The sequence below is a fragment of the Dipodomys ordii genome, unplaced genomic scaffold (genome assembly GCF_000151885.1).
Source record: "Dipodomys ordii isolate 6190 unplaced genomic scaffold, Dord_2.0 Scaffold71, whole genome shotgun sequence".
Lineage (NCBI taxonomy): Eukaryota > Metazoa > Chordata > Mammalia > Rodentia > Heteromyidae > Dipodomys > Dipodomys ordii.
This window is the reverse complement of record NW_012267287.1, coordinates 3,529,013-3,556,304: the sequence shown is the minus strand read 5'-3', so window position 1 is coordinate 3,556,304 and position 27,292 is coordinate 3,529,013. Positions and strand designations below refer to the sequence as shown.

At 59.6% G+C, this 27,292-nt stretch overlaps 1 protein-coding gene across 1 annotated transcript; it reads left to right on the top strand.

Annotated features, from left to right (window-relative positions):
* The first annotated feature begins 8,635 nt into the window (after window positions 1–8,635).
* On the top strand, window positions 8,636–26,975 carry Wfs1 (Wolfram syndrome 1 (wolframin)). Its single transcript, XM_013023981.1, has 8 exons — window positions 8,636–8,686; window positions 15,203–15,424; window positions 18,838–18,920; window positions 19,850–19,994; window positions 20,095–20,265; window positions 20,929–21,009; window positions 21,456–21,604; window positions 25,061–26,975. The coding sequence occupies exons 2-8, from the start codon at window positions 15,208–15,210 to the stop codon at window positions 26,870–26,872; spliced, it is 2,658 nt and encodes an 885-aa protein (XP_012879435.1). The 5' UTR covers window positions 8,636–8,686; window positions 15,203–15,207; the 3' UTR covers window positions 26,873–26,975.
* The last annotated feature ends 317 nt before the right edge of the window (window positions 26,976–27,292 follow it).

Genomic DNA, 27,292 nt, shown 5'->3' with positions numbered 1-27,292 from the left:
GTACCATCTCTGTCGCTCTGACTCCAACTCTGTCCCCTCCCCCACACACCTGTGGTGGGTGACAGCGGCTACAAACTACACGGGGGTCCTGCAAGTTCCAAGATGCTTGTAGACTGGGTAATTTCCAGCTCTTCTCCTAAGTGCGGCGCCGCCCGAGGCTTTGTTCTATTGTTTGGTGTTTCTTTTTTCTTCTGCATCGAACACGATGTTCTCTCTCCCACCCACCCCTGGGACTTTGTAAAGATGATGGGGGGGGTGGAAGTGATTCGAGTCAACACACAGCACCGTACACGCCGTCCTCCTGGAGCCTGAGCCCCGAGCACTCGCTGGACCCCCCCCCAGGCCAGCTCTGGGGTCTCCCACAGCCCTGGGGGCACAGGGTCTGCACCGCAGGCGCTCCGAGGGTGGAGGGCGGCACCCGGCTGTGGGCGCCCTCGGCAGAGAGGCAGCGGCTTCCGGAGGCCTCGAGATGGCCTTCAGCAGGGAGCAGGTGGGCCGCTGTGGCCTCAAACTCCTGGCTTGGGAGGAAGGGCAGGAAGGCAGGGAACCGCCGCCGGGAGGAACTAAGAGAACGATTCCAAGCTCAGGGGCTGCGGTGGGACGCCGCGGTGACACGCAGGAAGGCAGGAGGGTGGGGACATCACAGCCACAGACCACGGTGCCAGGAGAGGGGCAAGCAGCCGGGTCAGGGCGGTGGGGGCAGAGACGCTGCACAGAGAGTGAACCCCAGTGTGCAGGAGAGATCCAGGGTGGTCAGGGAGGGTCCATGTAGGTTCGTGGATTGTAGCAAGAGCCCGGCTGGGGGCCGATGTCCGCGTGGGGCTCAGGGCGGGGGCTGCGGCAGCTTCTTGTACTTTCTGCTAAGGCTTGCTGGGAACTGCCAGGAGGGTGAAATTGCTTTTCAAAGTGAAGACCGTGGCCAGGTGCCAGTGGCTCGCACCTCAAATCCCAGGCTGAGATCTGAGGATGGTGGTTCACAGCCAGCCTGGGAAGACAAAGCAGAGACAGGAGACAGAGGATGACTCAATGGGAGAGCCCAATCCTTGAGCTCTAGGCCCTGAGTTCAAGCCCCACTACTGACACCAAAAAGGGTGGGGGAAGAGAGAGAAAGAGAGAGAGGGAGAGAGAGAGAGAGAGCGAGTGCTGAGCACTGGTGCTCATACCTATAATGCTAACTACTCAGGAGGCTGAGATCTCTGGATCGTGCTTCAAAGCTACAATCTCAAAGAGTCTGTGAGATTCATCTCCAGCACCAGAAAACTGGAAGTGGCGCTGTGGCTCAAGTGATAGAGCGCTTTCCTTGAGCTGAAGAGCTTAGGGACAGCATCCAGGCCCAGAGTTCAAGCCCCACAACTGACAAAGAAAAAAGAAAAAAGGAAGGAAGGAGGGGAGGGAGGAAGGGAGGGAGGGAGGGAAGGAGGGAGGGAGGGAGGAGGGAAGGAGGGAGGGAGGGAAGGTGGGAGGGAGGGAAGGAAGGCAAGAAAAGAAGGAAACCAGGAGGAAGTCAGTACCTCCTGGTTTGCCGCTGCTGTGCCCCCACCTCTGCCAGGAATCTGCAGCCAGCTTTGCCCCCCGCCCCTTCAACCTCTCTCCCCAGCGGCAGTGGCCGCTATTTCCAGCTAGCTTCTGGAGCAGAGCCCCTAAGGTCCCCTGGGACAGAGCGGGGCCTCAGACCCTTCCCTCCATGGCCCTGGTCCCAGGAGCCCGTGGGGTGCATGGCAGGTGTCTAGGATGCCCCCGGCCCTGCTGACGGGCAGGGTGTCACGGGCGGGCGTGGTGCGGGTGACAGGTGTATAGCTCATGGGTCTCGGCTTTGTCCGGTCTGTCCCTGAGCGGCTGTTTTCCTGGGGTGGCGTCCCCCTCCCCCCTGCCTGGGCTGCCGCGTGCAGGCAGCCCCCCCACGCGGGAGGGGGGTCACCCCTTCCTCTTTTCCATGTGACTCTCCCCAGCACACAGGTGCGGAGGGGCTGCCAGCCTCTGCCTTCGGAGCTGAGTGAATCACGACTCGCTGGCTGCGGGCGGAGGCTCTGAGCTCCTGCAGACAATGGGGCCCGTGTGCACGTGGGGGGCGGTGGAGGGGTGGGCAGGCGTGGGCCTCGTGACACAGAGCCGTGTGACCAGCCCACCCCCCGCCCGCGTGTGCTCCCCCGGAGGGGTGGCGGACTGGGCGGCGCTCAGGTGGAAAAGAGAAGGAGCGGCTGCGGGGGAGGGGTGCAGGGAGTGGGGGCCTGGGGTCTGGGGCTCTGCCCCCCCACCACAGTGGGCTGGGACCCCCACCCCAGCTCCCCCAGGAGGCAGAGGCCTGGCGGCCCACGCTGTGGCAGATCCATCCCCGGAATAGAATCAGCTGCCCCCCCTCTTCTGGTGGACCTGAGTGCCCTCACCCATGGTGCTTCTGAAGTCGGGGTGAGCAGCGGGCTCTATGTCCAGCCTGCACCCAAGGGACCGATTTTGGAGCCAGCACAGTGACCCACGGTTCTGTGGATGACTGGTGAGGCAGTCACGGCCCCAGGCTGAGCTGATACCTCCCCCTCCTCCACCCTCCCCCATCCCATGTGTGGTTCAACCCCCCCCCATGCTGTTCCTACTTCATCAGCCCAGGGGGAGGCTGAAGACTCCCGACTCCAGTCACAGGGCATTGGGTGCCCCAAGGGGCCCACAGTCTGTGGGACACTCTATCTGGCCCATGCCCGGTATTGCTGGCGGTCCTGGGACGGAGACCAAGGCTTCGACCCCTTGAGTCTTTGATCTTGACATGGGTATGATAAAATCCCAGCAGTTGGCACTGTCTCCCTCCCCCCCCCACTCCCGCACACCCACTGCAAAGATGCCCTCGCCCAGGGCCAGGACCTATATACCCTACCCAGGCGCATCCACAGGATCTTGGCTGGCTCCCAGCACGACCACAAACTGGTGAGTTTCCTGTGGCTGCCTGCGTACTGTGCCACAGCGCAGTGGCTTACAATGACAGAGGAGCTGGGGTCTGGAGGCAGAGTCATGGAGCCTAGACCCAGGAGACTCTGGTCCCGGTCTCTTCCTGCTTCCAGGTGGACTGGCATTCTGTGGCTTGTGGCCGCATCACACCAAGGGCTGCATCTCTGACTCCTATCTCTGCTTTGCCTTCATATCACCACCTCGCGTGTGCTCAGATAGCCCCATGCCCCTCTGCGGTGAGGGGTTCACGTGGGATTCCTGGAGATCCACACAGCCTAGGATTGGGATGAGATCCTTAATCAAGCCTGAAAAGCCTTGTTAATCGTTTATTTATTTTTTTTTTTCTGAATCAGAGGTCCATTCACTGGTTCCCGATCCCTTCCGGCTGTGTTTGGAGCACTGTTTGACCAGTACAGAAATGGTCTGAAACCCCAACTCTTCTCGCCTCCAGAGGTGACTCACTGGGCCGCTGCCCCTTCTCTGTAAGTATTCTGTGTTGCAAGAGGTCTATCAACACAGAGCTGGTGGTCACGCCTGTAATGTTAGCTACTCAAAGCCAGCCTGGGAAAGAAAGACTGTGAGACTCTTGTCTCCAATGAACCAGTAAGAAGTCAGAAGTGGAGCTATGGCTCAAGTGGTAGAGTGCCAGCATTGAGCAAAAAGGCCAAGCAAGAGTGTGAGGCCCTGAGTTCAAGTTCCAGTGCTCTCTCTCTCACTCTCTCTCTCTCTCTCTCTCACACACACACACAATTAGTCAATAAACGTTGTCAGTAAATCAAAGTGGGGCCGGATGTGACTGTACAATGTAACACCAGGGAGAAGTCAGGAGGGAAGCGGTAGGAGGGGCTGGCTGTCACGCGAGGGATTCTGGACTCTGTCCTGTAGGCTAGAAAGAGCTTGTATGAGGTCCCCACACAGGATAACACATTCGTTCACTCATTCATTCATTCACTCAGGATGCAAGGAGGAACACACAGCTGCCTGCGGGGGGGGGGGGGGGGGGGGGGAGGAGGTGCGAGGGGGGAGGGTCGGGAGGGGGGGTGATTTGGTCTTTGTGGACCGGGCCTTGGTCATTACACAACCCATGTTTTCTCCCTAGAGCCATCTCTGACCTCCAGAGATGTTTATCCAATAGTAACCGCCATTCTTATTGGTTTTCTTTTTCATTCCAGATTTCAAATGTCTTTTTTTGTGTGTGTGTCAGTCTTGGGGCTTGAACTCAGGGCCTGGGTACTATCCCTGAGCTTTTGTGCTCAAGATTAGTGTCCTACCACAGGAGCCACAGCTCCACGTCCAGCTGTCTGGTGGTTAATGGGAAATAAGAGTCTCACGCACATCTCTGCCCCAGCTGGCTTTGAATCTCTCTCTTTGATCCTCAGATCTCAGCCTCTGGAGCAGCTGGGATTACAAGCATGAGACAAGGGGACAGCTTAAGGGTCCATTTTAGATTTCTATTTAGCAACATTTCTGGTAAATAGCACGAGCTAGATTTCAGTTTCTTCCCTTCCTACCACCCCCCAACCCATATATACAGTTACTGTGTATTTCATGTCAGTCTCTGTTTCCTTGTGTCAGACCGTGTGGTTTAGTGCTGTGATGTCCTCTACCATCCTAGCTTCTGTCCCGGGATTCAAAGGTTCCCCGCCTCTCCCCACACGTCCATCAGACCCTCTCGCTTCCTCCCCTCCCCCAGCCACAGGCGATTCTGCAATGTCCAGGGTTCTCCAAGATAAACAGATTTTTGTTTTCCGTTTGGAGCTGAAGTAGATTTTCCCACATCATGTGAGAATATCTACATACAGTCCGAAATCACCAACGCTTTTAGCATTTCAACCATGGACTTTCCAAGGCCGATCGCTCGCCACCGCTTTCTGAGCGGGCCACCTGCTTTCTCCTGTCTGTGCCGTGGTCAGAGAGAAATGACGGAGCTGTTTCTCTTCAGATAGGAGGCATGGCTGGGTTTGCTCTCCATCTGCCCCTGTTGGCTATTTTCTTGCTTTTCTCTAATCTCAGGAATCGGAGCCCCACCCCATCTCTTGGTTCTTTTCTTGTCTTTTCTTTTTATTCTTTTGTTTCGAAAATTCTGCAAGATTTTCACTGCATCCTTGGGGTTTGCACTCAACAGTGTACCGTAGCCCAGGGGTACTGTCTCGCAGTGCTTTAATCTCTGCCTCTCCAGCTGGCTAGGGGCTCCTCTCCATGGTATGATACCTTCCTGGGATTGTCTTTCAAATCTCTCCTTTTTGTTCTGATGATCTTCGTGCTTTTCCTCCACATTATTATACTTCATTGATTCTGTCATTTTCTGGCTATTAACTTGTCATGATCAGAATTGTTCTTTTTTCTCTTTTTCTTGCGGATCTTCAGCCCTGTGGAGAACGCTCTGAACAAGGCTCCTGTAGCACAGGTTTGCTGTTAGGCCTGTAAAGGACGATCCCTCCATCTGCCCTTCCCTCGGCTTGTCCAGGGCCCGTGGAGCCTGGTGAAGAGGCTCAGCCTCAGTGAGTCTTTGTGTGGGTACCGGGGGGACCAGGCAGCGATGAACCCCGCAATGGCAGTACCTTCCATTCCAGCATAGGGTGGAAAACGAGGCCTAGTAGGTTCTGGATTGTTCTAGTTGACAATAACAAAGACTGAGGCTGGACCAGGCCCTGTGGCTCACACCTGTAATCCTAGCAATGTAGGAAGCTGAGATCTGAGGATCAAGGTTCGGAGTCGCCTAGGCAGAAAAGACTCTTATTTCCAATTAACCATCAAGAAGCTGCTGGCAGAGCTGTGGCATGTGGTAGAGCACCAGCCTTGAGTGAAAAAGCTAAGGGACATTGCAAGGGCCTGAGTTCAAGCCTTAGTACTGACTGCAACAACAACAAACAATGGAGAGACGTAGCCGACAAAATCTGGATCCGTGGCTGCAGGCATCCTCTCTGCTCTCAGCCTCAGAAGCTTGACTGGGGTCACTGGCTCAGGGTGGGCTTGGAGAGCCCTTAGTTCTGGAGGGAGGCTGCAAGAAAGTCATGGACTTGGTTTTGGAAGAGCCTCCAGGCTTCCAGGGGGCAGAGAGGAAGTGACAGTGTCTCAAGATTAAGAAACCAGCAACGCCAACCTCTGCAGTGCCGTGGTTTCTTCCTGTCTGCGGTCACGCCTGGGAGTTGGCTGCCCCGTCGCTGCTGGAGATAGAGAGGAGGGAGAGGCGCTGGTGGCCTGGCTGAGGTGGGGGGGGCATCGGTGGGCGGGCTGAGGGCCGTGATCGTGAACTTTCCACCACACTGGAGGAAAGGATCTGGAATATTTTCACCAAGAAATGAGAAATGTGTTGACTCCAACTTAAACACAGCTCTCAGAGCGGGAGGTGGGTGAATGGCTGACAGACTGGGTTGCCACCTGCGGAGTAGGCCAGGCCACGGCTGTGTGCTCTTCCTTCCTCAAATCCCGTGTGTGCTCCCTTCCACCCCTCTGTCCTGTAAGGACCAAGAGGCCACCTGACCAGATGCAGCCGCATGACCTGGCCTCGTCCACCTCCAGATCCACAAGCCGCACAGCCTTCTTCCCCCTCGAGATCACCCCTCTGGTGTATTCTGTCATAGCCACAGTAAATGCAGTAAGACCATCCGTAACCAGGGGAATGAAGCTTATAATTGCAGGGCCCGTTGTTCATTTTCCCTACTGGGAGAGGGTTAGACATGTGACTGGAGGCATGGCTCAAGTGGTAGAGTGCCTGCCAAGCAAGCATGAGCCCTTGAGTTCAACTCTCAGTACTACAGAGAGAGAGAGAGAGAGAGAGAGAGAGAGAGAGAATTCCTGAGTAGTGTGTGCTGAAAACAACTTGGAGAAGGTTGTTTTGGGAAAATCTATCCATGGATCTAGAGAGGCCGTCAGCATCCAGAGCCCCTGCGGCCGGCACTGGGCTGCAGGGGGTCACTGCACACAGCGCGCTCCTAGTGAACTCTGGAAACCCTGGCTTAAAAGCACACAGTGTGAGCAGCAACAGTTTGAGATGTTCCTTTTATCATCCAACCTGAGCCCAATGACACCTGCATTCTTGAGTTCTTAAAAGCAAAATGGAAAATCCCCAGGAGAAGTCTGGTAAGAAAAGAGGCAAAGCCACTCCCTCCTTCCCCTCCGGTCTTAACTCCCTCCCGCCTTCGCTTTTCCTCCCTTCCTCCCCGTTCTGCTGTGACGTCATGGGTGGCCTAGGACCCATTCCCCAGGGACCTTAGCAAGCACTGCTTTTTACCTTATCTCCAATCAGACTTTTCAGACGCAAGGTGTGAGAAAAAGCAGTCTTTACCATCAAACCAAACCACCTCCATCCTGTATACTGGTATATCCTGGACTTCAAGTGTAATTGTTATCTGTGCAGTTTGTGAATCTTGTGTCAAAGGAGTTAAAACTGCAACTGTTGTCTGTGCTGCGGGTGACCAGCCAGCCATGTCAGGAAGAGAAGTCTTTGTCAACAGAGTTCAAAGGAATCAAGAGCCCTTTGCTGGGGGAGCTTTCCACTGACCTCATCAACCTCTCCCAGCTCTGCCCACCACCCCATTCCCAGCGGGTGCTGTAGAGGAAACAAAACATAAACTTTTGGTTGGAATTAACCAATGGCTCCCTTCCTCACCTTGGCAATCAATTCTATTTATTAGGACAATTCCCACGGATTAAAAACCTAGCAGACCGCTCTGGGGAGAGTCGCCCTGTTGCACCCTTTCCTACACAAGTAAATTGCCTTGGCAAAATCTCCTGCATCTCTGGGTGTCTTTTTGTTTCCGACACTGAAGAATCATCGGGCGTGTCTAACACAGAGGACTGGAAGAAGGGAATCTTGGCTGCCAGGGCTACTACATACTTTTAAATTAATCCCATGGAAAGCAAACTAGGTGGCATCTGATTTCCATTTAAAACTGGCCTTGAACACACACACGTTTTTTTAAAAATTAATTATTTAATTTTGTGCTAAGTCCTGGGCCTGTCCCTGAGCTTTTGCCGCTCAAGACTAGTGTGCTCTCCTACTTGAGCCACAGCGCCACTTTAGTTGGAGATAAGAGTCTCACGAAGTCTCCTGCCTGGGCTGGCTTCGAACCGCGGCCCTCAGATCTCGGCCTCCTGAGTAGTAGCTAGGATTATACTCGTGCGCTACCGGTGCTGGCCGACGATTCCTCATTCTCCTGTCCCGGCCGCCGTCCAGCGCGGGGCTCGGGGGCTCGGTTCATACGCCATGAACATAGGCATAATGAAAGCGGATCTCGGGGCGGGGCTGCCGAGTAAAGGTGACGGAGAGTCGGGCCCAAGGACTCAGGCACCTGTTGTGCACCGGGCCCGCGGCCTGGCTCAGCCCAAGGACGCCCCGTGGGCGGAGCCCGGCAGGACGCCGATCCGAGTCCGCTCGGAAACTTTCGCCGTGGGCGCCGGGACCCGCCCGCGCCCCAGTCCCGGCTGCACTGGGAGAGGGCCCGCCTGGGCAGGCGGGGCGCATCCCGATTGGCCGGGGCACTCTGTGATTGGCAGGCGCGCCAGCCGCTCCTAGAGTCGCGCTGGCGCCGCGTCTGCAGGGCCGCGCTGGGAGTGGAGGACGCCCCGAGGTCCCGCCCCCGCCGCGCTCCGCCCCTATCACCACCTCGCGTGTGCTCAGATAGCCCCATGCCCCTCTGCGGTGAGGGGTTCACGTGGGATTCCTGGAGATCCACACAGCCTAGGATTGGGCCCCGGCGACTCCGCGGCGGGCCTGGAGACCATCGCGGCGCGCTGAGCCCTCCAGCCGGTGAGTGCTTTCGGGCCGGGGCCCTTCGCGTGTTGCCCCGGGACCCGGAGAGCGGGAAGGGCTGGGGGGGCGGGGCGCCCGCCGCGGGCCTCAGTTTCCCCTTCCAAACTGAAAAGTGACCGGGCCCAAAGTGTGCTGTAAGTTCCGGGACGTGAGAGGGTCGGGAGTGCTTCGCGACGCCCGAGGTGACGCCTTCCCGGGTCGGTGGCGTCTAGTCCGGGAAAGTGGTCTCCGGCCCGGGCGCCCCGAGGCGAACCCCGCCGGGGCGGGGACACCGGCCCCGGGGTCCAGCGATCGGGGGCCGGGGCGGCAGGGGACATCCTTTCCCCAGGGCCGGTCCCTCCTCCCGGCCCGCCGCACCGAGCTGCCCCGTCATGCCCGAACCGCAGCCGGCCGGGCCGGACCGCCCCAGGGCCGCTGGAAGGCGTCTGCGGGGGGGGGGGTGTAGCGGGTCATGGGGGGGTCAGTCCCACGTGGGGGTTAGTGGGTCATGGGGGGGAGGTCAGTCCCACGTGGGGGTTAGCGGGTCAAGTCAATCCCAGGTAGGGTTAGTGGGTCATGAGAGGTCAGCTACTAAAGAGCCCAGTGGTCAGTTAGTTCCTCCTGCCCCCCCGCCCCCCACTAAAGGAGGTGGGCAGTGGGAGCCCCTCACCCCTCAAGCTGTGGCCTGCCCTGGTGTGACCACACTCTGGTATGGGCCATCGGGGCCTTCATCTCCGGTCTGATCGCTGGAAGCATTCTGCAGATTTGACCCAGCCCTTGTGGGTCAACTCTGCATGTGATGAAGCCCTCCTTTCACCCCATTTTCTGTAGTTGATGTCATGAAATTCCAAGGAACCAACATTTGAGGTTCTTGGGGCTCCCTCCCTCCACTCCCTTCTTCACCCCTCTCAGGGGCCACAGAGGGTAGGAGTTACAGGCCCCCTCCCCCTCTGATGGGGCTGGATTGAGGCCAGGTGCAGGTCTGGACCCACAGCCACAGTTGTGAGCTCTCTGCCCTGCCCCCAGCCAGCGCTGCCCTGCCCCCGCCCCTCCGCCTTGTATGATGATCCCTGGCAGTTTGCCCAGGGCTTTCCTGATTGTAAGGGGTTTTCCCTTCTTGTACCCCAGAGCTGTGCCCTGGTACCCTGGGTGCCGACTGCCCCTGCTCATTACAGCCTGGCATTGGGCCCCTCCCTCCCTGTCTGCCTCTGTCTCCCAGGACTGTGACTGAGAGGGCGTCTGGCCAGGGATCTGGGGCCAGGTTCCTTTTGGTCATCACCTTGGAAGAGTGCAGAGGGCTCCCCAGCTCTAGCCTTCCTGTCCCTGCCAGGCCAAGCTGGCAAGCGTGGGGCTGCAGGCCCCTCCCCCCTTGTACCCAGCTTAGTTTGGCCTCAGGAATGCCTGCTTGGTGCCAGGTACCCTAACAGTGGCATTAAGAGTCACAGTGGGCATCCTACCCACCAACTCAGGGAGTGAGCTGTAGCCCCAAGCCTGTCCCTGCTCTGTGACCTCCAGGCTCCTCACAGCGGGTGAGAGCCTGTGAGGATGCCCGGCCCCTCCCCTCACCCTGGCTGACTCCTGTCCGTCCGTGCCTCCTCCCTAGTCCCAGACTGAGCCTGACTCCAGCAGCCCTGAGGATTCCTTTTGTAAATACTGGGGCTTAAACTCAGGGGCTTACACTTGTTAGGCAGGTGCTCTACTGGTGCGCCATGTTTCCCCGTCCTCTGATGGCTTTGGAACTCCTCTCCCTGGCCTGTGGGGCCCAGTCTGCCTCCTGACCTGGCATTCATTCAGGCTCTGGGGACATGCTCTGCTCTCAACAGGCCTCTTCTCTACCTTCTGTGTCCACCCACCAATCACATTCTAGCTGGACACATCGCCGGCTCCTCTCCTGGGCTGGGTGCCCAGATCTCCCCCCTCTCTCCCTCCCCCGCCCCAACCCCAGCTTGTCCTGAGGCTCTGTCGGGCCTTCCCATGGTTGACTGAGGGCCTCCTTATGTGTCCAGCAGCCCCAAGTGCTGCTCTGCCTTCGTGGTTTATCTGCTGGGGTGCTGGTCTTCCTGTCCCGACGGAGCTGCTCGAAGTCTGGCCCTGGAACAGCCTCTTTGGGGCAGGCACGTCCTGGCATGGGGCTGTCCATCCGTGCCTGCTGATGTGCCAGGTGTGGGCATTATGCTATCCATGATCAAGGTCAGACCATTCTCAATTCAGCCCATTGCTTTATATCTCTGAACTTGCCACATTGGTAAGCTGCAATGTTCCTTGGTTTAGCTCTTAATACTCAGAGCAAAAATAGGTACCTGGGAGCCACCAAGGGCTTTGTGTCCTTGTCTTGAGCCGTAGCCCTGTGCCAGGGGCCAGGCCAGGCCAGAGTGGACACCCCAGGCTGTGGACCTACGGAGCCCAGTTCTCTAGGATTCAGTCATAGATGAGTTTAAAAATAACACCCTGGCCCTGCGCTGGTGGCCTATGCTACTCAAGAGGCTGAGATCTAAGAATCGCAGTTCAGAGCCAACCTGGGCAGGAAAGTGTGAGACTCACCCCCAATTAACACCAAAAATGCTAGCAGTGGACCTGTGCCTCAAATGGTAGAGCGCTAGTCTTGAGCAAAAATGCTCAAGGACAGTGCGCAGGCCCTGAATTCAAGCTCCAGGACCACATACACACACACACACACACACACTTTCCACCAAACATTGTTTATTCATTATAGGAAATTAGGGAAATATATTTTTTTAAAAAGAATATAATAAGGCACCCACATCCTTACCCAGAGATTGTAAGTCTTAACATTTTAGGAAGTCATTTTTTCCACCCCTTACTGGAGATTAATTTTCATTTCATGCTAAACAGCCCCATAATGATACCGTACAGTGCTTTAAAGCCTGCCCAGCGGCGTGGTGGAGACCTTCCTCTGCAAGCCAGTGAAGAGCCGGGTTGCGTGAGCCCAGGTGGAGGCTGGGGGTTTCATCGCCTGGCCAGTGCTCTCTGGGCAGCAGGTGCTACCACGAGGGGTGCCTCTGTGTGGAGCCCTGGGTGTCCCATGCGGGGGTCCTGGAGGGGGAGAGGAATGATGTCCAGGAGGGGCTTTGAGGCCGGGGCTGCCCCTGGAGGGCTGGACTGGGCTGCGGGGGGTTGGAGCATCTGGGCAGAGGGCCCCACATACAAGCTGCTCCGTGTCTCTGAAGAGAGGTCTGGGGGCTATCTGATGGGGCGTGGCTCCTCAGCCCAGCTCACTCCTTGGTGCTGGCGTTTGTGTTCTGAGGGGATAAAAATATGCCGTGGTGCTCACAGGGAAAGAATGCCGGCCACTCTGTGTTTTGGGATCTTACACAATGACCAGTTCCAAGTCACCACTGTGGCCACCGTGGCCTTGGGGGCAAAGCCAGCATGACCAGGCTCTCGTCCTGTAGTCAGGGTGCCCAGGCCTGGGAGCCACTTGCTTAAGGTCACCAGCCACACCAGTCCCAGGCTGGTGTGCTTTCCCACGGCCAGGCCATCCTAGGCTTCTGCCGGCATATGTGAAGCTCTTACTGCATGCCCTGAAGCACGGCCTGAGTCTTCTGGGGTCAGCATCACCAAGCAGAGAAGGGAGGAGGCAGCCCGCTCCAGTTCATGCTGTATGCATTCTTTCCTGATCTTTGTCATTCCGGTGGCCAACCAGGGCCCAGAACCGTTTGTTTGTTTTGGAATGACAAACTCTTTGATCCAAACTAGGCTCGCCTCTGGAGACCTGAAAATGAATCCTCCTGCAGCCTCCTAGTCTCAGTAGCCAGAGATTGTACTTTGACTGCAATGTGACATGCACGCGTCTCAGCCCCACAGCCAGCCCAAACCTGTATTTTTCCAGGACTTTACATTTAGAGGGTGATTTCCATCTGAATGGAAGGAATGAGTTAGGGTTTAATCCTTCGTCAATTGCAGAGCAGATTGCTGTCTGATATGGAAGGTATCCCAACCTCTCCTTTGTACAGATGGGGAAACTGAGGCAGGGCAGTTAGCCAGGATGGTGCCATCCCTTCTACCCCCTCCAGAGAGAGGGCTGGAGACAGAGGCCCTGGGAGCTGTATTTACCAGTGAGCAGGTGTGGAAGACAGACCACAGTAGAGGCTGCTGGAAAAGGCCTGCCAAGGCGGGCAGGACCTCTGACTCGGGCTGCCGTGCTCTGCATGGAGGCTGGAGGCTGGCTCGTGGGAGGAGGACCCTGCAGGGCCAGGCCCGGTGCATCTGCTGCCTGACCCAAGGAAGGACGGCCCTTTGGGAAGTGATGGATCTGGAAGGGGTGCAGGGAAGTTCGAGGGTCTCTTTCTGAGTGTGCTGGGTTTTTTATCCTGGGTGTGGAGTTGAACTTCAGCCCTGGCATTTCACACTGAGCAGGTCTCTGGTCTGCAGTGGGGTGAGGACTGACATGTGGGACCGCAGGATGATGTGTCCTGCCTGCTTGGCAGATGAGCGGAAAGCATGCAGCAGGTGAGGGCAGAGCCCTTGCTCGTGGTGACAGGTACCAGCCTTAGGCTTTCTTGACCACCCGGGAGGGTGCTTGACTGTAGCAGCTGAGTACCCAGAGGAGGCAAGCCGGGTCTGGCCTTCCTGCTACCTCAGATAGCTCCGGGGACTGGTATCACGGGCTACCTCAGATGGTATCCCGGGCTTCGTGTGCCAAGCCACAGGCTTTTCTGTACCTTAGCCAGGCGGGGTTCCTGGGTGCGTGGGCCTTCTTGATCTGGGGCTCCTTGGGTCTGGGTGCTACCTCGGTGTGGGTGCCCTGGAGTCTTCGTGTCTGCTTGGGTCTTGGAGCTCCTCGGTCCACCCCTGGCTTGGGGACCTGCCTGGGTCCTGGTGCCCGCTGGTCTGATGCCCCTTGAGTCCGCATATGCTGTTCGATGGCAGCGTTTACAGAGGTTGCTTTGCTGTTTCCAGAAGCCTCCGCTCAGAGATGGCGTGGAGCCCAGCATTGACTTCCAAGCAGATAGACAAGGCTCAGTCATGCTTTGGGTTTTAAAGTAACCTCAAGGCGATGTTTTAAAACAAGGCTCAGAAGTTACGTCAAGAGCTCATCCCTTGCGGGAAGAAGTCCAGATGGAGATCTGTGCTGCTCTTTGGACACAGCATCTGATCTTCAGCCCTTTGTGGCTGGCGCGGGAGCTGGAACGGGATAGTCTGGCTCTGTTCCCAGTTTCCCCATCAACAGTGGTCTCTGGAAGCATCTACCCAGGACCCCCCAGGACCTCCCCCCCCCCAGGCTCTGGGCCTGAAGCTGAGACTATGGCTGCTAGCAGCCGACAGGCTCTGGCCTCGGGCTCTGTCACTCGACGGAGGGGTGTTCCCATTTCAGATGAGGACAGTAGGCACACAGGAGGGGGAGATGCCCAGCCTGTGGGCAGGCCCAGGGCCCAGAGGTTAGTGCTGGGAGCTCCCCCCTCTGCCTCCGTTTCCTCATCTGTGGTGGTGAGGACGCACGTGCCTCGAGTTAGGGGAATGTGAGGAACACCCTACGCCTCAGAGCACGCTGGGGCCTGACCGTGTCGGGGAGTTGTGGCCCCCACCCCGAAGCACGTTCAGGCTTTCTATTCCGTGGTCTGTGGCTCGAGCTTGCCGAGCCCTTTCCCCGCGGGATGCCATGCGCCGTAGACCTGTGCTCTCTTCTGTTCTAGAAGCCTCTTCACCCTGTGGCACTGTGCCCAGTTTGCTTGTGTGTGTTAGTAGCGTGGGAGGCTCTGTGACCTCTCTCCCGTGACGGGCCCCACAGCTGGGCGGGTCTGGTTTGAAATCCTGGCTTCCCCAGTTCCTCCTCCCCTCCCCACCCTGAGCCTGCTCACGTACATTTAACTTCTACTCTCTGCCGGGAGATTCATTTCCTAAAGCTCCCAAAAGAAACCACCGGAAACTGGTGGCTTAAAATAACACAAAGTTTATTCTCGCCGTTCAGACGACTGAAGGCCAAGGTCAAGTTGTGTACCAGGTGGGCAGCTCGGGGCGGGGCGGGGCGGGGCGGGGGCTCCGTTTCCATCGATTCGGCGCCATCATCAGTTCGTGGCATCCACGGTTTTGCATCACTCCGGCCTCTGACCTTCCTGTGGCCCCTCATTTGTGTGTGTGTGTGTGTGTGTGTGTGTGTGTGTGTGTGTGTGTGTGTGTGTGTGTGTGTGTACTGGCACATAACCTTTACAGAGTGCCACCAGTGCTCACCTATTGCTGTCATTAACAAGAACGCCAGCGTGGACTGCCGCGCCCTCTGTGGCAGTGTGAACGCACGATGAGAGGCACTTGTGCTCAGGTCTGGTGGCCTGTGCTCCACGTGGGCCCTCATTCGTTCCCAAGGTCAGGCCCTGCCCAGAAAGCCCTGTCCCCATTTCTCAGGGGAGGACACTAAGGCCCAGAGTCTCGTGCCTCGGCCTGCGATGCCAGGACCCGAGCTGGAGCTGCCGGGCCGTGTGGAGCTGGACAGCGTTGCTGGCTCGGGTCACTAAGACACCAGAACCTGAAAGCTGGAGGTGGCGGACTCCAGAGGCCTGGCCTTCTGCTTTCTTGCAGGTAGGATGGCCTCCAGCACCCCTCCTCTGAGCCCCTCTGAACCCCCGCTGGCCCCGCAGCCCCAGGCTCGAGCCCGGCTCAACGCCACCGCCTCCTGGGAGCAGGAGGGGAGCGAAGCGCCCCCGGCCGGCCCCGGCTCCGGACCAGGCGCTGGAGAAGCCTCTGCACCCACTGTGCCCGGCGGCCCCCGGGCCAGACGTGGAGAAGCCGTGGAGGGAGCCGGTAAGCCCCGAGGCCTGGGCCAGGCCCCTACCCCCTGCCCTCCGGCTAGGGCTCCCCTGTAACCCAGAGCACCTGGTCATCCACTATGGGGCAGCGCCTTTCCCCTGCCCCCTTCCCATGTGTATAGATGGGACCCCGGGGCCCCACCCGCAGTGCAGGCCCCTCCCTACACCCCGAGTTCATCCTGTGTTCTTCAAACCACGCTCCCTGCTTCCCGCCTCCCCTCTGCCCACAGGGCGCCCCTGCCCCAGGCCTGCCCCGCCCACCCCACCTGCTGAAATGCCTCCTGCTCCTGCCGCTCTCCTGCTTCTGGATCTTTCTGACCTTAGGACCCTGCCTGGGGGAGCACCTGTGGTTTGAAAGCCCACTGTCTTCAGAGTCGCGTCCTGACCCTCAGCCCCTGACGGGCGCTCTCGGGGCGGGTGCCCCCTGCCTGACAGGGTCTGCCCTGTGTGTGCGTAGCACGGGGTGTGTGGCTCCCACGCATGTCGCTCTCTGGCTGCAGTGATGGTGGCGGGGAGGGGTCCCCCAGCGCGGGGAGGGGTCCCCCAGCACCCTCCTGTGGTTCCCTCTCCTCCTCCAGGAAGCCTCATCTCCAGTCCTGCCCTGACTGATGGGCTTGCGCCTCCAGCCACGGTGGGCTGTGACGCAGGGGGGTCCCGCCAAGCCCGGGGTCCCGCCAAGCCGGGGTCCCGCCAAGCTGGAGTCCCATCAAGCTGGGATCCTGCCAAGCCGGGGTCCTGCCCGGGCTCCCTTGGCTCTGTCCTCCCCCCCCCCCCCCCCGGAGGCCAGCCATAGAAAACGGAGGCTGGCAGGGAAGCCTTTTTTTTTTTCTTGGAGATAATACATACTGATTTTATCTAACAAATCTTTTATATTAGCAGTATATATTAGTTGTACAAAGTAGTAGGTTTCTTTTTTTTTTTTTTTATGTGGTGCTGAGAAATCAAACCCAGGGCCTTGAGCATGCAAGGCAAGCGCTCTACCACTGAGCCACCTTCCCAGCCCCAAAGTAGTAGGTTTCATTATGACACGGCCACATGTGTACTTGGATCACGCTTACTGCTCTCCCCTCCTCCCCCTTCCCCCCCGCTGGTCCCCATTCTCTTCCCACAGAACGGGGGTGGTGGAGAAGAGGGGACACCCTTGGGCCCTGGTCACAGATGACATGGCATCCCGTGTCCTCCGCTCTCACCGAGGCCCCACAGAGTGGGTGTCATGTGAGGGACCCCGGGGGTGGGGGAAGTTGGGGTTGGCGGCGGGACATTGGAGGCAGGATGTATCAACGTGGTGTTTATAGTGGTGTTCTTCTGAGGGCGTTTGGCAGACGGTCAGCAGTTCAGTACAAATCAAGCTCGGTGGACAGCTGCAGCTGCGTGGCGGGCCGGGCCCTGCCTGGCGGGCGGTGACTGGGAGCTTCCTGCGCCGCTGGCCGGGCAGGCGGGAATCTCCTCTCCACCCTCCGCTCTCCACACAGCCTGGCTCCAGCCCGGGTGCCGCCTCCGTGGGGCAGTCACCAGGCCAAGTGCCAGGCTGGGGAGACAGACCCTGCTCAGGCTGCTTCCTCCTGGGTCCCAGCCTTCACCCCTCGGTGTGGTCAGCAGGGCTGCCCTCCGGGGGCTGCAGTGGCCCTGTGCGAAGGCAGTGTGGCGTGTGGGTACAACTCTTTCAGATGCAGGAGAGTCTTAGGAGAGGAGATGGGCAGGGCCTCGGCCTCAGGCCACACAGGGTGAGCGGGTAAGATCTGCTCAGTCGCAATGCTCCACTTACTGCTGGGCTTTTAAAGCATCAGCGTCAGGATTCACTCCATCACAAATGACAGAAGCCCAGCACACATCCACATACGCCACGTGTGTTGCCGGGGAATATAGGAAACACATGATACCTGTAAAGAATCTAGGCTGGATCCAGGAATCCACATGCTGCCATGGAGAGACTCCCCTCCCCGCTCTCTCTGCCACAGGGTAAGTAAGCATCACCTGCCCAGCTTAGCACAGGAAGGAAGAGTATTTCTAGCTGGGTGCTGATGGCTCACGCCTGTAATCCCAGCTTCTCAGGAGGCTGGACTCTGAATATCGTGGTTCGAAGCCAGCCAGGCAGGAAAGTCCATGAGATTATCTCCAATTAACTAAATTAATCTCAATTAACAAAAAAGCCAGAAGTGGAGCTGTCGCTCACCTGGTTAAGCACTAGCCTTGAGCAAAAATGCTAAGGGATAGCACCCAGGCCCAGAGCTCAAGCCCCAGTCCTGGAGTGCGTGCATGTGCACACGCGTGTGCGCACATGCACACACAATTTCCCTAGCACAGTCGTCCCGGAGCTGAGTGCTATGGTTGGGGATGTGAGGTGTAGCGTGCGGATCTGACAGGTGGGCAGTGCCGCCCGACCAGGGGCTGAGCGTAGGGAGGTGGCAAGCTGTGTACAAAACACCCACAGTGACGCATACACGTGTTCTGCAGGTGGCTTCTCGGCCCTGGACGGAACGCTCACTGGCTTGCCTCTGGCTGCATGCATGTTTCTTCTTAGGCAGTGACCCCAGGGCCGGTCTGCAGTGTGAGCCTGGCGCCTGGCTGGTTGCAGACAGAAGCATTGCTACATCCCAGGCTCCTGCCTCCCCAGGGTGGCACCCATACCACCTGCACAGAGCCTCTCCTGGCCCCCCTTTGCCCCTCCATACTCTGCCTTTGGCCCTGGCATCCTAGCCCTGAGACAGCAGCCAGGCGGTGGCTTGCAGCGCAGCGGAGCAGCCTGGAGCCTGGCATGGAGCGGGGCTGGGAAAGCCGCCGGCGAGTGGCTTGAGGCGTGATGGGCACCGCGGCTCTTGCTGCTTTCTGCCTGTCTCCAGGAGCGTGGGGGCGGCAGCGCGGGTTTCTGGCCGTCCCCTGCCATGTGGAGGGCGGGCGGGCGGGCTCCCGCCTTGGGGAGCACAGCGTGGGACGGGTGGGGGGGCGGGTGTTGGCTCGTAGCTAAGGGCTGCCTCAGTTGGAGACAGAGACTGGTAGAATGAGCTTTTTTCTGAAACTGTCTTATGGTTTTGCATTCTTGTTGTTTGGGTCAAGGCTTTCAAAGTGGAGCCCCACGGGGGGCAGTGGTGGCTCAGGTCTGTGCCACCCGCGGCCGGGGCAGGAGCGTGTGCTGACCCTGCTCTAGGCTATGAGTCTGAGGATGGTCGCTGTTCTGGGTGGGGGTCCTCCTGTTCTTGCCAGGCTGTTAAAGTGGGGTCAGCACGAGGCCTCCCAGAGCCCATCTGGACAGGTGACAGACCCGGGCTCTGTCCCCCCCCCAGTGACAGTGACAGGCCTGGGCTCTGCCCCCCCCCCAGTGACAGTGACAGGCCTGGGCTCTGCCCCCCCCCAGTAACAGGTGACAGGGCTGGGCTCTATCGCATTTTGCTTGTTCTCCCTGCGTTGCAGGGCCCGCGAAGGGAGACGTGGAAATCCCATTTGAACACATCCTGGAGAAGGCCAAGGCTGGGGACCCCAAGGCGCAGACAGAGGTGAGGGGCGCGTGGTGGGGGCTCAGTCCCCGCACCACACAGACGGACGCAGGGAGCCCGCGTGGTAGTGCCCCTGTGCCTGCTCCATCATGGTTCTGTTTCCACATTCCTTGAGGCCCCTGCCCCCCTGCAGCCGCGTCACCCCCCTCCCCGTCAGGCCCGGCTCCTGCCCCAGTGTGGCATCCTCTCCAGCGGGCTAGTTTGTGCCCTCCCCCACGCGTTCTCCCTGAGGGGCGCCGGCCTTGCCCATCACGCCCGGAGGGCGCCCACCCTGCTCCTCCCCTCTGCTGACCCCCCAGGCCTCAGCCTTACAACAGTGAGTGGGGATCCCACAGTCCGGTCTCTGTTGTGACCTGTGGGGACCCCGTGGGTAGGCGGCCATGAGTTCTGGCAGCTGCCCTCCTCCCCCCAGCCTCCCCCCCCCACCCATCCCCCCCCCCCCCCCCGCCTCCCTGTGCCCTGCCCAGTCATTCCCGGGAGCTCTGTAGACACGCCCCAGGCAGTGACTTGCCCTGCAGTGTGTGGCTCAAGCAGGTGCCCCCCCACCACACCCGGAGACTCCCACCCTGCACTTCCCCACACGGGGGATGCCTGGTGCAAAGCCGGAGCTAAGAGTCTTCCCAGGAGACTGAGCTGGGCTGTGTGGGGGCCTCACTTCGTACACCTGGAGGGCAGGGGAGGATGGCTGCAAACGGCCTGAGAGTAGATGCTTTGGGCTCTACGTCTGTCATCTCCACTCCTCTCCCATGGAACGCAGAAATGCCGCCAAGGCACCAGGGCCCCAACAATCAGGGTTCCTCAGGGTTCCTTTCCCAAAAAAAGTTGTTTCAAACAACAACAACCAAAAAAGGTCCCTGGGCCCTGGAAGGGAGGGGCGGGGAGGGGGTGGGGAGGGGTGGAGCCAGAGACAGGGCCCAGCTGCCTTGCAGGTGGCAAAACACTACCTGCAGCTGGCCAGCCACGCCGATGAGGAACTCAACAGCTGCACCGCCGTGGACTGGCTCCTCCTGGCAGCCAAGCAGGGCCGGCGGGAGGCCGTGAAGCTGCTTCGCCGGTGCCTGGCGGACAGGAAGGGTGAGTCTAGGGGGGCCTCGGCTGCAGCGTGCGTGCCCACGGAGTGGTGCTGGGCTCCGGCAGGCGGGACCCAGGCTGGCCCGATGCCTCTGTTTCTCAGGCATCACTTCGGAGAATGAGCCCGAGGTGAAGCAGCTGTCCTCCGAGACGGACCTGGAGCGGGCCGTGCGCAAGGCCGCACTGGTCATGTACTGGAAACTCAACCCCAAGAAGAAAAAGCAGGTGGCGGTGTCTGAGCTGCTGGAGAACGTCGGCCAGGTCAACGAGCAAGGTACTGCAGCAGGTCACCGGCCAGCCTAGGCCCGGGCCAGGCCCTTCCCCGGGAGGAGGCCTTCCCTGTGCAGGCCGGGCTGCGTGGGAACCGGGGCTCGGGGCTTGGGAGGTGGGGGACAGGCAGACAACAAATCCTGGCTTGGGTGTTGGTTGGTTCATTAAACTCATGCTGCGCGCTTGCTGTCTGGTACCAGGTCCAGGGATGTGGGGTGACTGGGCCCTCGGTCTCACCCCAGGAGAGCTGGCTGTCTTTTTTTGGTGCCCATCCTGGGGCTTGAACTCAGGGCCTAGGCGCAGTTCCTGAGCCTCTTTTGCTCAAGGCTAGTAGCACTCTGCCACTTGACCCACTGCTCCGCTTCTGAATTTTTGATCATTTGGAGATAAGCGTCTCACAGACTTTCCTGCCTGGGCTGGCTTTGAACTTTGCTCCTCAGGTCTCAGCCTCCTGAGTCGCTAGGCTACCTTGTTGATGGTAAACTTGAGTCAGTAGACAATGCCAGCCATGGGGGTGCAGGTCCAGGGCCTGTGTCCCCTGGAAGGAAGGGCGGTGTGTATCGTTGGCTCATAGAGTGGCTGCCCAGGGGTGTGGCGCTTGCACTGCCCATGGGCTCCAGGGCTGAGGGGACCGGCCAGCCCTGACCCAGTCCTCCGTCCCCTGCAGATGGAGGGGCGCAGCCCGGGCCTGTCCCCAAGTCCCTGCAGAGACAGAGGCGGATGCTGGAGCGCCTGGTCAGCAGCGAGTGTGAGTACAGCCCACCCCGCTGTGCCCACCTGGCATCATGCTTCCTGCCCGCCCCCGGCATGCTGTCTGCCCCTTCCTGTCCATCCACACACTAGACTACAGGACCCTGGCGACTCCCACCAAGTTCCTGGGGTGTGAATGGACGTTTGATCCAGACCCTTCGGATGCCAGTGTCCAGGGCACGGGGATGTGGAGTGAGGGGAGCAGGGGGTCAGAGGGAGCAGGAGACACGGGGTGTTGAAGGCAGACAGCAGGTGTGCCGAGGCCTGGCGGATGGCCACCTCCGCCCTACCTGGCTGGGCTTTACCCGTGCACACCTGGGCAAGGGCCTGCCTCAACCCACTCCTGTCCAGCTGGTCCCCAAGCCTCCGACCCCACCTCTTCCGCCCATGCCATGGTCGTGATCGCTGGCATTGCCTGGCACCGTGTTCTTGTGCTTTATTTAGCCAAGAACTACATCGCCCTGGACGACTTTGTGGAGATCACCAAGAAGTATGCCAAGGGCATCATCCCCACCAACCTCTTCCATGACGACGATGATGAGGATGACGAGCTGGCCGGCAAGAGCCCCGAGGACCTGCCGCTGCGCCAGAAGGTGAGCGCCGGCCCCCGGCCGCCCGTCCCCACAGCGGCCTGCCCACGAGGACCACGGGCCGCCTCACAGACACGTCCTGGGCAGTGCCACTGCTCCCTCCGACCCCGGCCCCGGCCCCTGAGTCGTCAGAAGGACGTGGTTCTTACAGTCAGGCCCAGAAGCCAGGGCAGCGCCCAGCAGGCGGGCACAGAGGGCCCCGTGGGCCGGAGGGCCTTGATCGGGACGGGATGTACCTTTGGATTCACGTAGATTATCTGTGGCGTAAGACAGGTGCAGCTCTGCAGGGACTCTCCCTCCAACAACTGCTGTGGGGTCTTGTGGGCTGCGGTGGCCCAACCGAGGGTCTGTTTGCAGGCTCTGAGGGGGGTAGGGGTGAGGGTGGGTAGGCCTGGCCTGGGGATGCTGACACACCTAAGCATGGGCAGCAGGAATGAACAGGGGGCATAAACCCCCACACACACCTAGAGCCTCAGGCTTGGCGGTCTGGGGGAATGCCAGGGTCTCCAGAAACCCAATCAGATGGGTGGGAGCATGCGGCCAGTCAGACCAAGGCCAGCACAGGACCCAGAGCGGAGGGCCTGGCCGTCGGTCAGGGCCACCAGCAGAGAACCCGGCCGTCAGGCTCGGGCCTGTGATGTGCGAGCATCCTCAGTTCTTGGAATTCATCACTGCCTGAGACCCGTTGTGAGCGTACAAGTGGGCAAATGAGTCAGACTTGGGGCCAGTGGTGAGGGACGGCCTAGCTGCAGACCGGCAGGAAGTGGGCTGAAAGGCTGGGGGCCATCGGGGAGACAGGGAGGCCGGCAGGACAGGAGAGTTGGGGCCTACAGGACAGTGCTTGACTGCCACATTCCTGGGACTTAGAGACAGACCGTATCCAGCGTGAGCCCCAGGGGGCGCAAGGGCCCTGGGGTGATGAGTGGAAAGCCTCGCTCCGGCCATGGAGGACCGGGAAGGCGTCCGTGATGGGAGGCTGTCCACGCTGGAGGTCCTGCGATGGAATGGCGTGGGTGGGCCGCATGAGCTTGGAGCTCATGTTGAAGGTCCGCCCAGAGCTGGTCCTAAGCGGAGCGTGTGCAGGGCAGCACGCCCGTGTCCCTGCTCGCCCAAGAGAAGGCAGCTGCGGTGCCTGGCATGGTTCTGGGCCCAGAGGAAGTGTTAGCAGTGGGGGCCAGCGTGACACAGGAGGGGGAGAGCCCACGTCCCACCCAACCACTCCCGTGTCACACCACGCTGCTGGGGTCGGGTGGCAAGATGTGTCGGCCCCATGGGAGAGAAGTGGGCGCTGTGAAGAGTGAAGAGAGAGAGACAGAGACAGAGACAGAGACGGGGGAGGAAGAGAAAAAATAACTGTTCCCTCCCTTTCAGGGTTTGGAGCTGTCAGAACTCTTGATTGTTTTGTCTTTCATTACAAGCCTGTCTGTGTGTGTTTGTGTGTATGTGTGTATGAGAGAGAGAGAGAGAGAAAGAGAGAGAGAGCGAGGGAGGGAGAGGGAGAGAGAGAGATGGAACTTGTTCTCAGGGCGTAGGTGCTGTTCCTAGGTCTTTTCTTTAAGGCTGGCACTCTGCCACCTGAGCCACACCTCTACTTTAGGCTTTTTTGCTGGTCTCGTGGACTTTCCTGCCTGGATTAGCTTTGAACCTTGATCCTCCTGAGTAGCTAGGACTACAGGCATGAGCTACCAGCACCTGACTTTATTACAAGTCTTTTGCATAAAAGAGGCAGTAAACCATGACAAGCGTCACTCAAGCCTCTCTGGCATTTAATGTCCTTTCAGAGGACAGGCTGGGGGACGCGGAGGGGTGGTCCCTGGCCCAGGAGACAGGCACCTCCGTGCGCTCGAAAAGAATGTTAGAGAAGGTTCCAGATGCCAAGGCTGGAGTGCAAGGGGCCCTGAGAGATGGTTCTCTTTTAAAAATGTGTTCAAAGCAGGACGCTGGTGCCTCACACCTGAGTCCTAACTACTCAGGAGGCTGAGATCTGAGGATCTGCAGTTCAAAGCCAGGCCGGACAGACAATTGCAGGACACCCCATCTCCCAGTAACCAACACAGAGCTGGAAGCGGTGCCGTGGCACAGGTGATAGGGTTCTAGCCTTAAATACAAAAGCTCAGGGACAGCACCCAGGCCCTGAGTTGGAGCCACAGGATCAGCACGAAACAAAATTTTAAAAACCCCAAAACTCATTCAATAGTGTTTTAAAATCCTTTCAGGGTCTCTGCACGTGGTAGCACATGTCTGAAATCCCAGCTACTCAGGAGGTAGAGAAGGAGGATTGAGGTCTGAGGCCAGCCCAGGCAGAGTTAGCACAAGACCCTAACCTGCAAAACAGCAGACAACACACAGACTGAGGGCCTGGCTGAAATGGCAGCGCCCAGAGTGCAGTTCCCAGTACCAGAAAGTAATGCGTGACTAACGCGCCCACCAGTTCCCCCGGCACACCTGTGGTCTGTCCCTCCGGTGTGAGCAGCCCCGGCTTTGGGCTGGTTAAAGGCAGACCTCGGTGCGCGGGACGCTGCCCCCTCACCCTGGGCACAGCAGGCTTTGCAGCGCACGAACCCGACCCCTTCCCTGTATTACAGAAGCAATGAAGCAGAAAACCTCTGCTCCCACCCCAGCAGGAGTTGGTTGTAATGTGTTTGGACATTCTCTGTAGGAAAGAAGTCAGGTCTAGTCGCCCAGTCTGGTGAGCCTTGGGTGGGAGCTGTGATGGCCGGGGCTGTTCAGGGGCCAGACACTGCTGGCTCAGCTCTGGAAGCTTCTCTGTGCTTCACAGGCCCTCTGCCCCAGGCACTGTGCAGGATCTGTGGCTGTGGGACTTCAGGCAGGACCGCAGTTCCTTCTGTGCCAGTTCCCGGGTGCCCACAGGCCTCTCCAGCCATCCGGGCTGCCCATGGCCGGGGTGGCACACGCGGGGGTGGCGGCACCATCCAAGCTGTTGATTTTTACTGGTGGCCTGGCCTCCTCCCAAAGGGGCTCCTTCAGAGAAAACCTGGACTGCTTCCTTTTTAGTGCCCATCCGCTCTCTGCAAGTGTCAGATGCCACAGTGCGTGACAGGTTTCAGGAAGTCAGAGGCTGCCAGGAGCTAGCTGGGGGCACTGCCCGCCGCTCATTGGTTTGCCTGCGCGCATTTACTTGTTGACGGGCAGGCTAGAGTGGATGGTCACTAACACAAGCAGCAGCCGCTGGTTGCACATGGCTGCATGCGGGCCCTGTTAGCCCATCCCTGTGCCGGGGGGAGCTCCAACCCCGCCTTTGTGAGTGGACACAGCATGGCTGCGTGGATGTGGGGCCCAGGCGCCTCGCTGGGGAAGGCGTGTCAGGAGGTCTGTTGGGACAAGCCCGCGTGGGGCGATGGCTCTTGGGCTTCCGTCACGGAGGGAGGGGTGCCGGGGAGCCTCAGGCTGCCGGACGGGGCTCTTGCCCCAGTTGGCTCCAGCGACTGTCTCCCGCAGGTGGTGAAGTACCCACTGCACGCCATCATGGAGATCAAGGAGTATCTGATCGACCTGGCGTCCAAGGCGGGCATGCACTGGCTCTCCACCATCGTGCCCACCCACCACATCAACGCCCTGGTCTTCTTCTTCATCATCAGCAACCTGACCGTCGACTTCTTCGCCTTCTTCATCCCCCTGGTCGTCTTCTACCTGTCCTTCGTGTCCATGGTGATCTGCACGCTCAAGGTGTTCCAGGACAGCAAGGCCTGGGAGAACTTCCGCTCGCTCACCGAGCTGCTGCTGCGCTTCGAGCCCAACCTGGACGTGGAGCAGGCCGAGGTGAACTTCGGCTGGAATCACCTGGAGCCCTATGCCCACTTCCTGCTGTCCGTCGTCTTCGTCATCTTCTCCTTCCCCCTGGCCAGCAAGGACTGCATCCCCTGCTCAGAGCTGGCCATGGTCTCCGTCTTCTTCACCGTCACCAGCTACATGAGCCTGAGCAGCTGCGCCGAGCCCTACACCAGGAGGGCCCTGGTCACCGAGGTGGCTGCCGGGCTGCTGTCCCTCCTGCCCACCATGCCCGTGGACGGGCACTTCATGAAAGCGCTCGGCCAGACCTTCTTCACCGTGCCCGTCGGCCACTTCGTGGTCCTCAACGTCAGCGTGCCCTGCCTCCTCTACCTCTACCTCCTGTACCTCTTCTTCCGCATGGCGCAGCTCAGGGGCTTCAAGGGCACCTACTGCTACCTGGTGCCCTACCTGGTCTGCTTCATGTGGTGCGAGCTGTCCGTGGTCATCCTGCTCGAGTCCACCGGCCTGGGCCTGGTCCGCGCCTCGGTTGGCTACCTCCTCTTCCTCTTCGCGCTCCCCGTCCTGGTGGCCGGCCTCACCCTCATGGGCGTGGTGCAGTTTGCCTGGTGGTTCGTGTCCCTGGACCTCACCAAGCTCCTGGCGACCGCGGCCCTGTGCGCCGTGCCGCTGCTGCTGCGCTGGTGGAGCAAGGCCAGCCTGTCCGCGGTGGAGATGGCCAAGTCCCTGTCGCGCAGCTCCATGGTCAAGCTCATCCTGGTGTGGCTCTCGGCCATCGTGCTGTTCTGCTGGTTCTACGTGTACCGCTCGGAGGGCATGAAGGTCTACAACTCCACGCTGAGCTGGCCGCAGTACAGCTTCCTGTGCGGCCCACGGGCCTGGAAGGAGACCAACATGGCCCGTACCCAGATCCTGTGCAGCCACCTGGAGGGCCACCGGGTCACGTGGACCGGGCGCTTCAAGTACGTGCGGGTGACGGACATCGACAACAGCGCCGAGTCGGCCATCAACATGCTGCCCTTCTTCGTGGGCGACTGGATGCGCTGTCTGTACGGCGAGGCCTACCCGTCCTGCAGCCCCGGCGCCGCGGCCATGGCCGAGCAGGAGCTCTGCCGCCTCAAGCAGCTGGCCAAGCACCCCTGCCACATCAAGAAGTTCGACCGCTACAAGTTCGAGATCACGGTGGGCATGCCATTCGGCGGCGGCGCCAACAGCACCCGCGGCCACGAGGAGGACGACATCACCAAGGACATCGTGCTGCGCGCCAGCAGCGAGTTCAAGGATGTGCTGCTGGGCCTGCGCCACGGCAGCCTCATCGAGTTCAGCACCATCCTGGAGGGCCGGCTGGGCAGCAAGTGGCCCGTCTTCGAGCTGAAGGCCATCAGCTGCCTGAACTGCATGGCCCAGCTGGCGCCCGCCCGGCGGCACGTGAAGATCGAGCAGGACTGGCGCAGCACCGTGCACGGCGCCCTCAAGTTTGCCTTCAACTTCTTCTTCTTCCCCTTCCTGTCGGCCGCGTGAGCCCACCCCCGGTGGAGGAGGCTCTCGGGGGGCGCCGAGGGGCCTCTGCGCGGCCGACCCTGGGGCGCGGGGCCGCTCCGCCACTCGTGACGCCACTCGTAGGAAATTGCATGACGTTTTCTCCCACCGCCCCCCCCCCACCCCCACCCCACCCCGGGGCCCTCCCGGTGTGGCGGGAAGGCTGCAGTTACTTCCCGCGCCGGCCCCGGGCCAGGCCTCGTCCCCACCGTGAAGATGACGCTGAGCTCCAGGCTAGACCCCGAGAAGCACTTCCGAGCGGGGACTCTCCTCTCCCACCTCCCCGGCTCCAGCGCACTCCTGGCCCCTCCCTTCCTTTTGGGTTGGATTTTTGTTTTTTCACGAGCTAAACAAGTCCGTGTGATTCCATGGTGTCCTCTCTTATTTATACGGTTGCTGCTG

What these genes read in the sequence shown, in the direction of transcription:
- Wfs1 (XM_013023981.1), top strand. Translation starts at nt 15,208, where the DNA reads ATGGCCTCCAGCACCCCTCCTCTGAGCCCCTCTGAACCCCCGCTGGCC. An exon ending in ACCCCAAGGCGCAGACAGAG is followed by an intron (nt 18,921 to 19,849) that starts GTGAGGGGCGCG and finishes GCTGCCTTGCAG; the next exon opens with GTGGCAAAACACTACCTGCA. An exon ending in GCGCCTGGTCAGCAGCGAGT is followed by an intron (nt 21,010 to 21,455) that starts GTGAGTACAGCC and finishes TGCTTTATTTAG; the next exon opens with CCAAGAACTACATCGCCCTG.